The sequence below is a fragment of the Talpa europaea genome (genome assembly GCF_964194135.1).
Source record: "Talpa europaea genome assembly, chromosome: 2".
NCBI classification, from domain to species: Eukaryota; Metazoa; Chordata; class Mammalia; order Eulipotyphla; family Talpidae; genus Talpa; species Talpa europaea.
The window spans coordinates 16026489-16040819 of NC_140068.1; the positions used below are offsets into that span (position 1 = coordinate 16026489).

General features: G+C 38.6%; 1 protein-coding gene across 1 annotated transcript in view; it reads right to left on the bottom strand.

The window, feature by feature from the left end:
- Positions 1-14331, bottom strand: part of UTRN (utrophin) — a gene marked incomplete at both ends in the record, with an annotated part of 425527 nt that overhangs the window by 367895 nt on the left and 43301 nt on the right. Inside the window, one exon of the mRNA XM_084229017.1 lies at positions 11396-11457. Coding sequence (XP_084085143.1) covers positions 11396-11457 — 62 coding nt within the window. The remainder of the gene's footprint in view (positions 1-11395; positions 11458-14331) is intronic.

Genomic DNA, 14331 nt, shown 5'->3' on the forward strand with positions numbered 1-14331 from the left:
CTAATATGACAACTGATGGGGATGCATCCAGTTCAAAAATAATGAACATGATAATGCAAGAGCATTAGGTTTGCTTGGTGAGACAAACGTAACACAGCAGCAGTGGCTAAGGGGCAAAACAGGAGGCATTAATTAACAGGAAAATTAATTTTGCCAGATGAAACATAATTTTCCTTGCTCCCTTGTCCAGGTCATTCATTTACTGAGCAAAACAGATTTTGAAAAAGGCTCCCTGGGGGCATTATACTGAAACAAAGATGACATAGATAGAATCCCATTGCTCTAGAAGCAAACCATTCATATAACCATAGCCAATTCCCTGTTTTTCTTAAAAACCAAAAAAAAACCCAATGGTAACTCAATTTATTATATTTTCAAACCTTAGATAAATACTGGTGATGAGTGGGAAATGCATTTTAAGTTCTGGTTCCTTCTTCCAAAACCTACCCACCCACCCCCAGGAAGGGCGTTAATGGTGTATTGTTCTCCCATGTGGACCATGTGCACAGCATGGTGCCAAAGAGGAGAAAGGAGTCTGTGACACTCCTCACTGGGTAAAGAAGTGCACTTGGGCTCAGGAGAGTCCAAATCTGTGAATCAAAATGTATGCCCAAAAAGCACACCCACACTCACCCCACTCTTGGCCAATGACCACAAAATATCAACATCTTCTTGACAAGCACAATTTCAGAATGCCCCCTATATGGATGGAAAGAACCAACCAACGCCAACGAGCAAGTTCCACCTACAACCCGGGAAGGTTAACACCATTAAGCACAGTGATTCAGGGCTTTTTGCCCTACACTGAGGTCAGAATATTATTTTGTAAAAGTACAGAGAGGACGTAATTTAGAATTTGCTGGCCGGGTGGTTTTTATCAAAACGACTCAACTTTATTATTGTAATATGAAATCAATCACAGACAATATATTAATCCATGAATCAACTGGAATGATGATATGTCCCAACAAAACTCTATTTAGGCACACTGAAATTTGAATTTCATAATTTTCATGCATGGTGAAATATTATTCTTTTGATTTTTGCAACCAACTAAAAATGCAAAAATCATTCTTAGCTCATGGGCACACAAAAAAAGACAGTGAATACATGAAATGTTCTTAATCACAGTAATAGAAACTTAACTATATTCTAAGCAATTTATAGAGCTTTAGTGGTAGTATTTACATGTGTTTTTTTTTTCTTTATAATAGTATGAATCATATAATAGTGGTTGAAATGGATCCACACTCCCTGGGGGGATGGTTGGGATGGATCCTCACCCTGGTGGGGGGGAGGGTGGCTAGATAGATCCTCACTTAGGATGGATGAAATAAATGTATAATAGTATTTACATATATTATTTGCTTCTATATAAATGTATTTTAATATAAGGACTCTAAGGCATTAAAATGACATGACAGGTGAGAGCAGAACCATTATCTGATACCACAAATTCTAGTTCCAAACCTACATTCTCAAAGTCTGAGCTAAATTGCTAATAATTATGAGTGCACAGGACTGGGACAAACTGGGAAGGAAGTACTTAATCTGGGTGTGGGAAGAATAAAGTGCTTTATATTTAGTGACTCCCCCAAAAGGTAACAAGATATAATTCAAATGAAGACTATAATTTTCCAAGCACACAGCTTCGAAGCACACCTGTTGCCTTGGAATCGCAGGCTCCAAACACAGGGCCTCCCTAGCAGACAGTCTGAAATGCCAGACATCATCATTTAATATAAATAAAAACTGATGCAGCATGACAGTTAACCTCTTATTTAGATTTTTAATTTTTTACAAAGATGAATTTGCAGAGACTTCTCTGGGAGAGAAAATACAGTTTATTCATTCAATTGGGCAAATATTTGGTGAATATCTCCTTGTGTGGGGTCCTGCAGAAATGCCAACTTTAGGTTGCCCTCCCCGCTCACAAGACAAGGTTTCTGTGGTTTTCTATGTACAAAAAATTGTACAAATGAACCATCTTCAACTTGCAGGACAGATAAGAACTGGGTAATATTTAACTTTAAAAACAGGTAACATGCTATGAATCCCGAAGACAGCTGTTACTTGTGGACTACTGTGGCTAGGCCTTCCTCTCACCAATTTCCTTCTTCATACTTCTATGCATGTGCCTAACCCTAGTTCTAACTCCACATCTTGCCAAGAGGCACCTGTACCCCGTATCTGGGACACTGAAGCTCCCGGATTTTTAAGTGGCAAAGGACAAAAGCCAACGGTCATCAGAAAGCATGAGGAGAAGCCGGGGTCTGCGGAAGAAGGTCTGTGTGATGGTTAAGAGAATGAAGCAAGCTTGCTGGGCCCTCACACAGGGAAGGTAGCCAGCTCTAAAGCTGGGGCCGACAGTGAGTGTGCAGTTCCAACCAGCAGGCCATGTGGGGATTCTGGTCCTTTGTTGGCAGGACTTCTGGTTTTTCAAAAGAAGCTGGAAATAGGAGTTTATATGTGTAATCTCCTGACAGTTGTAATTTCCTAAAACATTGTGCCAGATAAACAAATCTTATCTACAGGCATGCCAGCTCACATGGTGACCGATTAGCAAAATCTGCATAAAGCATAACAACAAATTGGTGAAATATAACATTAGTCAACAGTGAGTCCTCTGAGGAATTGATAAATTCTGTGGCAAGGACACACACACACAGGGGAATATGATGATTCTAAAATGCCAGCAGTCATACTTTTTCAGATTAAAATACAAAGGAATCATCAGATTTTTTCCCTTTCACTCATTCCCCACCACTAATCCACAATAAACTGTCATTTCCACCTTCGAAAGCACATTCCGGGGGGGAGACCACTCTCCCCAACATCACTGTACATACTCAGGTCAGTACCTCCAGCACCAGGCTAACAGGTGTCTTCACTTCTGCATAAGAGCCATGATAACTCTGAGCTTAGCATGCAGAGTGCCACATCATGTCCCTCCTTTGACCTAGTGGACTCTCATTGGAGTCAAAGATAATCCAAACCCCAAATAAAAGATTTTATGTGGGCTGGTCCACTACCCTCTCCCTAATTTGATATTGCATAATTCTCCCCCTTCAGTAGCCCCAAGTCACAGCTATTTCCATCCCAGGTCAAGTTTTTCAGCAGCAGTAGTAGTAGTAATAATGGGGGGGGGGGGGATCTGCAAAAGTTGCATAGGAATGTACAGTTTAGGAAAGGAAGTTTGTAGCTTTCAAAGGGTGAAATGCTAATTCTTTGCATCAACAATAATGAAAGCAGAGGTAGAAACAAGACTTGGACTTTCAGTTCTGAAGATTGATCAGTGCAGCTGCTCTATAGGGTGTTCTGCTGACACAGACAAGTCTGTGGCTGACAAAAGTCCTTGCCTTCAAGACAGATCTAAACCAACCAATAAAGCACAAAGCATGGTGAACATATTAAGGGGGAGTTAAGAAACAGCTTGGTTATGTCAAATTTGCCCCACTCAACAGATATAGAACAGAATCTGTCCTGTTTTTTACCTAATCCCATTATAAATAATCACGTTGTGACAGTATAATAAAGGGTAGAGTGAAGAAGTAAGTGTTTCATGCTTTCACAACTAACATATTGATGATCAGGTGTTACAAATGAAGCTAAGCCTTTGAAACCATTTGACAATTTTGTTCTTTATTTATATCCCACCTATTTTCAAAACAGAGTTTGAGGCAATATATTCAATTCACCTAATAGCCCCACTATTCACTGTGTGTGAGCATGAGAGAGAGACAGAAAGACAAGGAGAGACAGAGAATAGGAGGGGTGGGGAGAGCCGAAGGATATTTATATATGTGTACGTGGCATATGCACTATATACATGTATATATGATAACGTATTTGCATTCTTCTCAGATTATATGAGATAGAGTTCGTGCTTGTGCTCCTCATCAACTGAAAAAATTATGCCCCAGCATCTGTAACATAAGTTTTATTGTGTGTGTGTGTGTGTGTGTGTATTTGCTAGGAGTTGGTTATTTTAGAATTTCAAAAAGAAATAATTTAATAGTTTCTTTTAACATTTTTAAAACCATTATCTTTAATTTATGAATCCCAAATCTCAGCACTGACACAAATACAGTACATTTTTATGTTCTTGTAATTCTTCATTTTCTTAAAAATCAGGACCGCATCAGTGAACACTATGTACTGTACAAGGTCTTTTTGGTCAGTTATATGTTTACATGTAGACAGATATTTGTAAAGCATTTTACAATAGAAATGTCATACTTTTACACTGGGAGGTAGAATTATAAGTAGTTGAAGAAATTTTCTTTGGATTTCTTCTATTTAACTTTTTGTAAGGTGTATCATTGTATAAAATAAAGGACTTTTTTTAAGATTTATTTATGTATGTATGTATGTATTTGTTTGTTTGTTTGTTTGTTTGTTTATACAAGCACTGGGTACAGTCAGAAGCACGGGAGGGTGAGAGAATTCACCAAAGCCAGAGCGGGGAGCAGAACAGGCAGAAGGACCGAAGTACACTGCTGAGGGGAGCAGCAGGTGGCAGGAGAGGTCTGCGCGCCATGTGGGACCCTCCTCTGGTGGCCGGGGAGCAGCCGGGGATCGAACCGGGGCTGCAGAGGCCGCGGGCAGCTTCGCAACCCAGCGCTCAACCACTGCGCCACCAGGGAGGCCCAAATAATGGACTTTTAAAAAAAGAATGGTCACGATTAAGTGAATTGGTAAAATTAGGTTCATCACAACTATAATGTGTGTGTAACTTAACCAATGAAATAATGACAAGAACTTGAATATAGTTGACCCTTGAACAAAATGGGGGCAAGGGGAGCGCACCCCTGCAGTTGAAAATCTGCATATAACTTTCAACATCCCTCAAAAATATAAGGACGGTCATCCCTTATCCTCGGGGGGGGGGGGGGGGCTGGTTTCAGGACCTGAGGATGCTAAAATCCATAAAGGCTTCAACCCCTTGACAGGTGGCCCTCTGTATCCACGGGTTCCACATCCAAGCTTTCAGCCAACAGGTAACTGAGGTTGCTGAATTCACAAATGTGGAACTGCAGATAGAAAAACCCCACATCCAAGTGGATCGGCACAGTCTTCCAGGGCCAGCTGTATTTACTTCTATGATTGAACCCCAAGGCGAAAGACTGACAGCAGCATTGTATTTGCTTGAGAAGGCTGTCAAGAAGGCTGACAGTGAAATGAGGGCACTTGAATGCCAAAAAATGATACCTTGATGTGTGGGTCTGCTAGACTTAAGCGGCTGCTAGACTTAAGCAGCCTGTTCAGCCACCATTATGGTTACTTGCAGTTCTGCATTCCTATACAAAGGTCAGAACTGCCCAGTCACAGTCATATGAGCCAAACCTTGCAAGGTGCCTTTCATATCAATCAAGAGCAGAAAGCTTGATCACTCTGGGAAGGGTATGTATGCATCAAGAGGTATGACCAGGAATGCCCGGGGGGCTGAGGACAGATGCCTAAACTTACTCCCAACTCATACATCATGAGGTATGACCGGGAACACTTGGGGGACCGAGGACCAATGTATAACAAGGGACCCCAGAAGCTGATCAGTGGAATGACTTGTTGATAAGATTAGGACTGTGGCCTGGGATCTGGGGTCTAGTTTCGATTACAACACTTGGTCATCAAGCTGATAACATGGTCAGCAGACTCGTGTCCCCCAAGCCCTAGATAACATTCCTGAGTCTCACATCCTTTTCTCCTTGTCCTCCTAACACAAGTAGCTGATGCTCTGTGATTATTCTATAAATAAAAATGGCCAGGATCAGCAGCATCCTGTCTTGTGCAGCCTGCTCCACGACTCCCGTGTCTTATCAGTGTGGTGTTGCATGGCGCAACATTGATGGAGGAAAACCAACAAATGTGTAATAGTCACTTAAAGAATTAGAGAGTGCACAGCTCTCAGGCATTCTCTTCCAAAATTAATGGTGGCCAGCACCACTAAGAAAGAGTCCATTTAAAGGTTGCTTGGAAGAAAGGACTGAGAGAAGAAGAGAGAAAAAGCAGAAAAAACAATGACCAGGTAACCCTATGATGCCACACTAACCACAGAGCAAAGATTTGCAGTGTTTGTGTAGGAGTCAAATCAGGGAAAGTGCATATACCCCAAAATTGCAAAATGCTGTGGAGTACAAGCTAAATTAAGTATCTTTTCAGAAGATGGAGGGCACTTCACTTGTTTGTTTTTCATACATATTGGTAAACAGTTATCAATTAAAACTTTCTTTTAAGGAGTGCCTTGAAGTGTTATGGCTCCGGAGACAGCCAGTGCCATAGCCATGAAAATAAACCTTGGTTGGCCCGAGACAGGAATCACAAAGTTCAGTTCTCTACTATAGATCCTATTTATCTTCCCACTCCTATTGCTGTTACATCAGCTTCCAAAAAACTGGAAGACAATCGGAAACGAAAGGCAGTGTCCCACTCTCGCCAAAAGGAACATACATAGCTCTTCATGATAATATTTGTTTAAAAAAAATGCCTCAGCAATTTCCTTTTTATGTTCCATCACTTTAAATCTCAAGTTTAGAATTGGAACTTAAATGAAAACCCGGCTCATCTTTGCCTTTGCAGAAAAAAGCAGAAATCTGACCAAACTAAAGTTCAGCATTTTTAAGTTTGCATATATTCTACCTAACCTTTATTTGTAAAGCCTCTTTCTGAGGATCGCCGCACTAAACCTATAAAAGAGCTTCTGCAATTTATACATCTCAGCTCTGCCAGACAGCAGCTCTGAAATTCAGCCAAAGCCAACGCAGGCTCAAAGTCAGGACACATTTCCCAACAGTGAAGCAAGAGGCATCACTGCCTCCCTTGGGAGACCAGGAGAGGAACAAGCCAAAGGCCCTTCAAATTAGAAAAAAGCAAACACTCATGGTTTTCCCAGCACACAGAGAATAAATGGGCTTAATCAGCTAGAGCTTATTTTCCATTTCTGTTTTAAAACATATGTATACCACTGACCAGGGATATTACAAGTTAGGAGAACCTGGTAGGATTTTAATTTAGCATTCCCAAGTCATTCTATTCTCCTATAATGTTTCACAATAAAGTCCTGTATTTCTTAGCAACATAAGACTGGTAATTATGATCAAGTATGGTTTATAGATAAAGGAATAAAAACCAAGTGACCAGGAAAAATTAGCCAATAATTTGCCCAAGGTTATAAATAAATGAGCTGCATATCCAGGAATAAGTATTTTAATTTCCTAGGTCTTAGCTCTTTTTGATAATCATTTTTTTCTAAGCCATTGAAAACTTCAAAATCAAAAAACCGTAAGTTATTCTACACTGCATGACTTCTTAGGACACCTACATTTCAAAACATTCTGTACTCTGTGACATATTAATGAGAATTTATAGCAAAGCAATTAGGCATTTAATAAGGGCTATCTTACATACATGTTAAGTTACAGTTTCAAGAAAATCAAAAGATGGTCTTAGAACCATATTTTCAGTATACTTTAACTCTACAAAATCCTTTATCAAGAACTGAATTGAACTGATTTTAAGTTTTAAATTTCATTTTTCTTCATTCTGACTTTAGTAAGTGAATCCTACTTGAAGAATCCTATCCAGTAAACAAGAGAGTCAAAGGATTAAATCCAAATGGGAATTTAACAATCTTTCCAGAACAACTCCAAGAAACAAGGTAAATAGGAAAACTTTGCATAGTTGGATTTGTTTATTTTTGTGAATGAAGGCAGCCAAAATCTTGCTGGGTTCATATCCATGAAATAACACAATTTAAGCCATCTTGCATTTAATTCCACAGTCGGTTCCTATCTTCTATATGACCACCTCTGACTGGTTTATGGATATATAGTATTGGACATTTAAATGTATATTTTTGTCATTGTCATTCATTTATTTTTGAAGCCTATAAATACTAAACACCAGATGGTGCATCGGTGAACAAAACAAATAGCTGCACAACAAGCAGCATACCACTGTCTTGGAGAGGAAAGAAAACATTTTCAGATGCAATTACTTAAGTTACATTTCTGATCAATGATTCCAAGGATAAACCATAAAGAGAATAGAAAGTATCTACCCTGTCTGGAGTTCAGAAAAGGTGTCCTTGGGAAAGTGATATTTAAGCTCAAGCCAAAAGGAAGACAAGAAATCAGACAGAAAAAAAAAAAAAAAAAATGGAGGAAAGAGCATCAGTGAAAGCCCTGGGAAGCCAGCAGGGCAGTTACTGAATCATGAGAGGGCAAAAATAAAGTGAAATGGAATTAGGAGTAAATTTGGGCAACCACTTTGGGACCTTAAATGCCAATTAAGAACAATGGGCAGCCAAAGAATGGCTACTGTGTACAAAATGAAAAGAAGGGAACAGACAAGATCAGGCATGGAAAGGAAGCATGTGGTCCACATGTTCAGGAGAGTTTTGCAGGAAGGGATTTATGAGTCTCATACAGGTGTGATGTTAACATACATGTCAAAAACTTTAACTCGCTAATTAATGAGAGAACCAGCAAGGTGTCACCACCGGCTGAAAGGAGAATTCAAAAAAAACCATGTTCATATGTAATAAAGGAAAGCTGGCATATAAATTTAGAACAGCGGCAAAATGTTGAAATGTTGTTTATCCAAGGGCAATAATCAATGTCATTCCAACGATTTTTCACCTTTATAGCTAAGAATCGTTTGCATTATGGTCTGTTTTCTCCAACTCACAAAGTTGCACAGTGGCTCAAAGATGATGGAAGGCAGTTATCAGACACCTGAGCTAACAGTTCAGCCCACAATTCCTTTTCCTGTCTTTTGAGTCCTTCAAAAGTGTTTTTAACTAGACAACAGTGATTCAGAGAAAGGAGGTACTGAGTAAAGATGTAGCAAAATGTACTATTTTGAATATACAGAGGTACTGGAGTCAGCAAGTGTTGGTGTTTTATTGGGACTTTGGATGTGTAGGGGACCAGGAAGGAAATGTCTGTAAAAGGAATTTAAATAAAATCCTACATGGCCAAAGATGCCATCAATGTCTGTTCCGCCACCTCAGCACAAGGCCCTGAAGCTCCGTAGAGAGACCCACACTGTAGGAAGAAGGCAACTCCATCAATAATTCTATTTTAAAGTCCATATCAGCAGAACAAAGGACAAGGACTAAAAAAGAAATAAAATCCATTCCCTTGAACAAGATTTTTTTTTTTATCTTGTGCTAGCTTCTCTATTTCTCCACGCCAGTACCCCAGCTCACCAGAGGTAAGCCATGTGGAGTCTGGGGAAATCTTCCCTCTGGAAATGCATTATGCCCTTTCCAGATCACCAGATTAGAAGTGGTCTTATTAGTGGACCTAGGACAGCTGAGAGGTAAGGGAAAAAATGTGAATAAAGTTTAGCATCACTGCCAGGAAGTTCCATCAAGTTCTATCATAGTCATTATTTCTGTGAGATATTCATTCTAAATCCATCTACATTTCCTTCCAGATGTTTGATTTCTTACTAGAAATAATCTGAGGGAAAAAGCCAGCTCAATCTTTGCTACATTTTCTGTTTATATAACTGAAACTGTTATTGAAATAACATGATCTGTTTTTCTCCATTGGACTTTGTGTCACTGAGGTCTTTGTAAAGGTGTCCATAACCCACAATAAATATTAAGACATCAAAATGTTTCTTGAGAGAATTGTACATGATTGTGATACATGACCCAAATGAGGATCATTTGGTACATGACCCAAATGATCAATAGACACTGAGAACTAGGCACAGGAAAGGAAGTCCAGAAACAACAACAACAGAGAGGATACTGTTCAAGCTCAAAGTAGTTCATTCAGTTTCAAATGTTCCCCAAATGTACATCTACCAGGACTATGATGCCTTCTTTTTTTTCCTAACAGATTGATTTTATGGAACAGATTTTTCCTTTTCTTTTTTTAATTATATCATTGTCATGGAGGGAATGCTGGTATACCATACTGTACATGAAATGTGGGTACATGTTCAACTCTCTTCAGATGTATACCTTGCAGACTAAGATACTTTCAAATTGAACTTCAATTTGGTGTTAAGGCCAGTCTTCCTCAATAACCAAGTTAAGCTACTAAAAACTAAGTCTGCTTAACCTGCGCTCACTAGAAAATGCCTGCATTTCTTCACTGAAGGTTGCTACAGGTAAGCTCACACACTGAGCACTTATGAGACCAATGAGATAAAACATCACCTCTTTAAAGGATTTTTCCATTCACTAAAACCATTGTGCCAGTTCACAGTCACCTGCGGATATATACTGCCAAAGTTTAAAGTCAAATCCAAAGCATCCAGTTTTTACCTGTGCCTCTCAAACAAAGCACACTAACATTTATCAGAAAATACCTATGTCTGCTTTGGAATAAGCCTATATATAAAATTGCCAATTATGCAAGCACATCTGTATTCTTGGCCCTTCTATCAGATTTTCACATTCCTAACATTCTCAGAGGAAAGATTAAAAAAAAAATCCCTCAACTAAACATTAAGATGTGGAACAAATTTTAAACTGCTCTGGCTGCTCAAATAATCCTAAAATATTCTTCTTTTACCTCAAAGAAATGTTAGTGTTTTCCTGACCTTTGTAACCCTCGCAAATAAAAAACTTTGAAAAACAACTCAATTAAAATTTGCTTCCATACTGTGTAAAAGATCATGATGGTGGTTCTCTAAGAAATGCTTCCCATCTTGCTCGATAGTAAAGTCCTATAATCCATTAACCTGAAAATTCTTCTCCCACCTCAGACTTTAGAAGACAGCATTCTACTTCAATAACCAATGGACAATTAAATAAGAACCTGAAGTTTGAAAATAGCACTGCCAATTCCTTTCTTCTGATTGCTCTCCCTCTAAAAAAATTGATCAAAATATTGATTATGTTCCAAGTGGTTAGAAATGCTGAGAAAGAATACATCTTTGGAAGTGAAGAAGTACACAAGGAAAAAAAAATACAGGTATTATTAGCCACATCTACAAATATCAAAATATCTAAAGGTTTTTTGTACAGAGTAGAAATGCTGCCTGAATGGTAACAATTTGATTTTAACCAGGGAAAATTAAATCATTATTTTTTAAGCTACATGAACTTAAAATTTCCTAATGACAGTCATTTCTTAAAAGTAGCCAGGATTCAGAGTCAAAAGCAGCAAGCTACTGGCTTGATAACTGGAGAATAATTAAGTAATAATAAACAGCTGTTTACACTATGAATGTGTTTATACCATGAGCTGCTTATCCCTGTACTTCCATTTAAAAATATTCTATGACAGAATAAAGAAAAAATAAATGTATTGGCACACTCAGATTTTTGTTGGGTCACATTTCATGGGAAATCGCACTGCACTTCCAACCAAACTCCATCCATCAGTATGATGTATTTGAATCATCATGAAGTTTTTGAAGTTTTCATTACCTTTGAAAATCGAGCATTTATCCATTTGGTAAACGTTTTCTTCTGCACGTCATTGTGTTCATCTGCAGAAGCAAAAGGAAACAGAAGAGGAAAGTATGAGAGTCTGTACCTTTAGTCTGAGTGCTAAATGAGATTATCTCCATCCTGGAGTTTAAAACAGTCCTATTAGCAGAGTTCATGAGCTACAATGATCCACAGCTAATGAAGAACATGATGGCTGATGAGTCCATCAGTGGAGCTGTTAACCTGAGGCAGAGTAGCTCTGAAAGCTTCCCAGCTCACCCCAGGCCAAGGCATATTGCTGCCAGCCCTCATAGCCAGGTTTGTGGGATGAATCAGAACATTATTTTTGAATTATAGTAATACTTTCTGTTGCATTTTCTAAGTAAAATTTTAGCATGATTAAATTGTTATGTTCAAAAAAACTGAAAGTATCTTTTAAAAACTAAGAAACTCATGATTTCCCTCCTTTTCTACAAGTCCCACATTCCAGAACAACAACAAAAAAAGTAGTATAAGGTTTATAGTCATTTCCACAACCCATTTTACTATAGGAAGACCGACAAGGTTTTAATGTTCTAGAAAAAGGACCTACATATTTTAAAGAAATCAGAGTAGTTTAAAAAAAAAATGATCAAGTTTGGGGCCTCCCTGGTGGCACAGGTGGTTGAGTGCCACACTGTGAAGCTGTCTGCAACCTCTGCAGCGCGGGTTCGATCCTGGCCGGCTGGGGAGAAACCCACATGACACAGCAGACCTCTCCTGTCTTGCCCGCTGCTCCCCTCAGCAGTGTGTTTCAGTCAGTCTGCCTGTTCTGTTCCCTGCTCTGTCTCTGGTGAATCCTCTCACCCCCACAGCTCTGGCCTGTACCCCAGCTCTTGTATAAATTAAAAAAAAAATTTAAAAATGATCAAGTTTGGCTTAACTACATCATTTTTCCAAACCACAGTTGAAAATCTTAAAAACCAAAGATCTTGAACACGGACAGGGTGATTTACTTAACTAGACAGAGGCCATATGTTAATACAGAAACAGGACTTTAGAACCAAGTAGAATCCCAATCAACAACTTGTGTGACCTCCTAGCCTCAAGGTTCTGATCTGTAAAATGCGAAGAATGCATAGGACAAGCTCCCAAGGGCATTCTTGAAGCCAGTGAATACAAGTGGAAAACATTTGGTAAAGAGCTGCTGTTTGGCTCTTGTTGCTGTTGTTATGTTATTTAAGTACAACTGTGAACAAGGCAGATAAATACCCACTTTACCCTTTCTGTTACATCTAATCATATCTTCAACTAGTCCCCAACTCTGTGTTATAACCAGCAAGGGTCATTGTTGGCTTAATGCCTATAAAACAGCACGTCAGCAATCAGAGTCATTCTGAAAGTTGCCTAAGGAGTATTTGTAACAGAACAGAAAACTGTAGCTCTACACAAACACACACACACATACACACACACCCCTGAGCGCAAGTGTGAGCCTGGCCCACTATGGTCCATTCTGCCAGGCTGCCTCCCACATCAAAATAGTAACAGAGGAGCCCAAATGTGCTCTGCCCTCCATGCATCAGTTTCAACGGACTGCCTTCAACACAGACCTCTTCACCCATTGCTAATAGCATAATTAGGAGTTCACCCACGACTTTACCAAGTTTGTGCTATCTTTGGCCCTTACTCTCTTCTGGAAGGAGAGCTGGTAATTAAAAGATAATTCCTGTAATAAATATAGCAGCAGTTCCAGAAAAGAGTGGGCTTCTACAGCAATATAAAGGTAATTGAAAGCTGATTCTGAGAAACGAATGGAGCAATTGGATGAAAAACAAAACAGTGCTCTAAGGAACTTCTTGATGTTAGTTGTGCTGAAAGGTGGCCTTTCTTCCAGAAAGGACAATGAAGTCAGCATCAGGCCCAATTTCAGGCTTTCTACCATCTGATCAATGACACATTAAGTCATTGATTAGGCAAAAAGACTTGCTTACATACTCTCGATCTTCATCCCCAAGAGGAACAGAGCTGCAATTATACTTGGAATATAAGAAGCCACACACATCAACCCGCAGAAAGCACATCAATCCCATCAATGTGAGTTTAATAAATATCAGGCTCAAAGCTTTTGAAAAATATAATTATTTGTTTCACTACCTTGAAAAAGACTTAATTATAAATTTTTCAATATCTAGCATTCTTAAATGTTATGCACAAATATATACATAAAGGTCACACAAGTGAAAGTTGCTTGATTTCATACAATTCATACAACATAAGAAGTTTCGACCATAAAAAGAGGAAAATTCTAAGAGGCAAATATTACTACTGTTTATTTTTCTCTCAACCTCTTTCGAAGCATTTAACCTTATTTTCAAAGACATTAAAATACTTAGTACTACATAGGTTCCTCTTCAAATACAGAAAGCAAAAAAGTGAGTGTCCATCAACTTATCAAATGATGAGATATTTCAATTTTGTCACATATAGAATGAAATAAATTCTAAAAATAGATCCTCTCCATACAGAGATGCTTATAAAAATTAATAATGTTTCTATACATCTTTGGGTCAAATCAAAATCTGAACATGAGTTTAAGTAATTGATGTGAAATAAAGCATTGACTTCTAAAAGATAAATTCTCCAATACCCAAAAATTACAAATATACTCCAAAATGCATAACCTTTCTATATTCATTTTCTTGTTAAAGAGGAGAAAAGAGTTCAGATTTCAAAAAGCCTATAGTTCACATTTCCTTTTATTACCTACACACACACACACACACACTCTCTCTCTCTCTCTCTCTCTCTCTCTCTCTCTCTCTCTCTCTCTCTCTCTCTCTCGATCTCTCTCTCTCTCTCTCTCTTATTTTCTGCCAGACAGAAATTCAGTAAAAGAATAGGAATTAGCCTGTGGCTCTCAATTATGAGATTAAAAATGTAACAAATTTGGA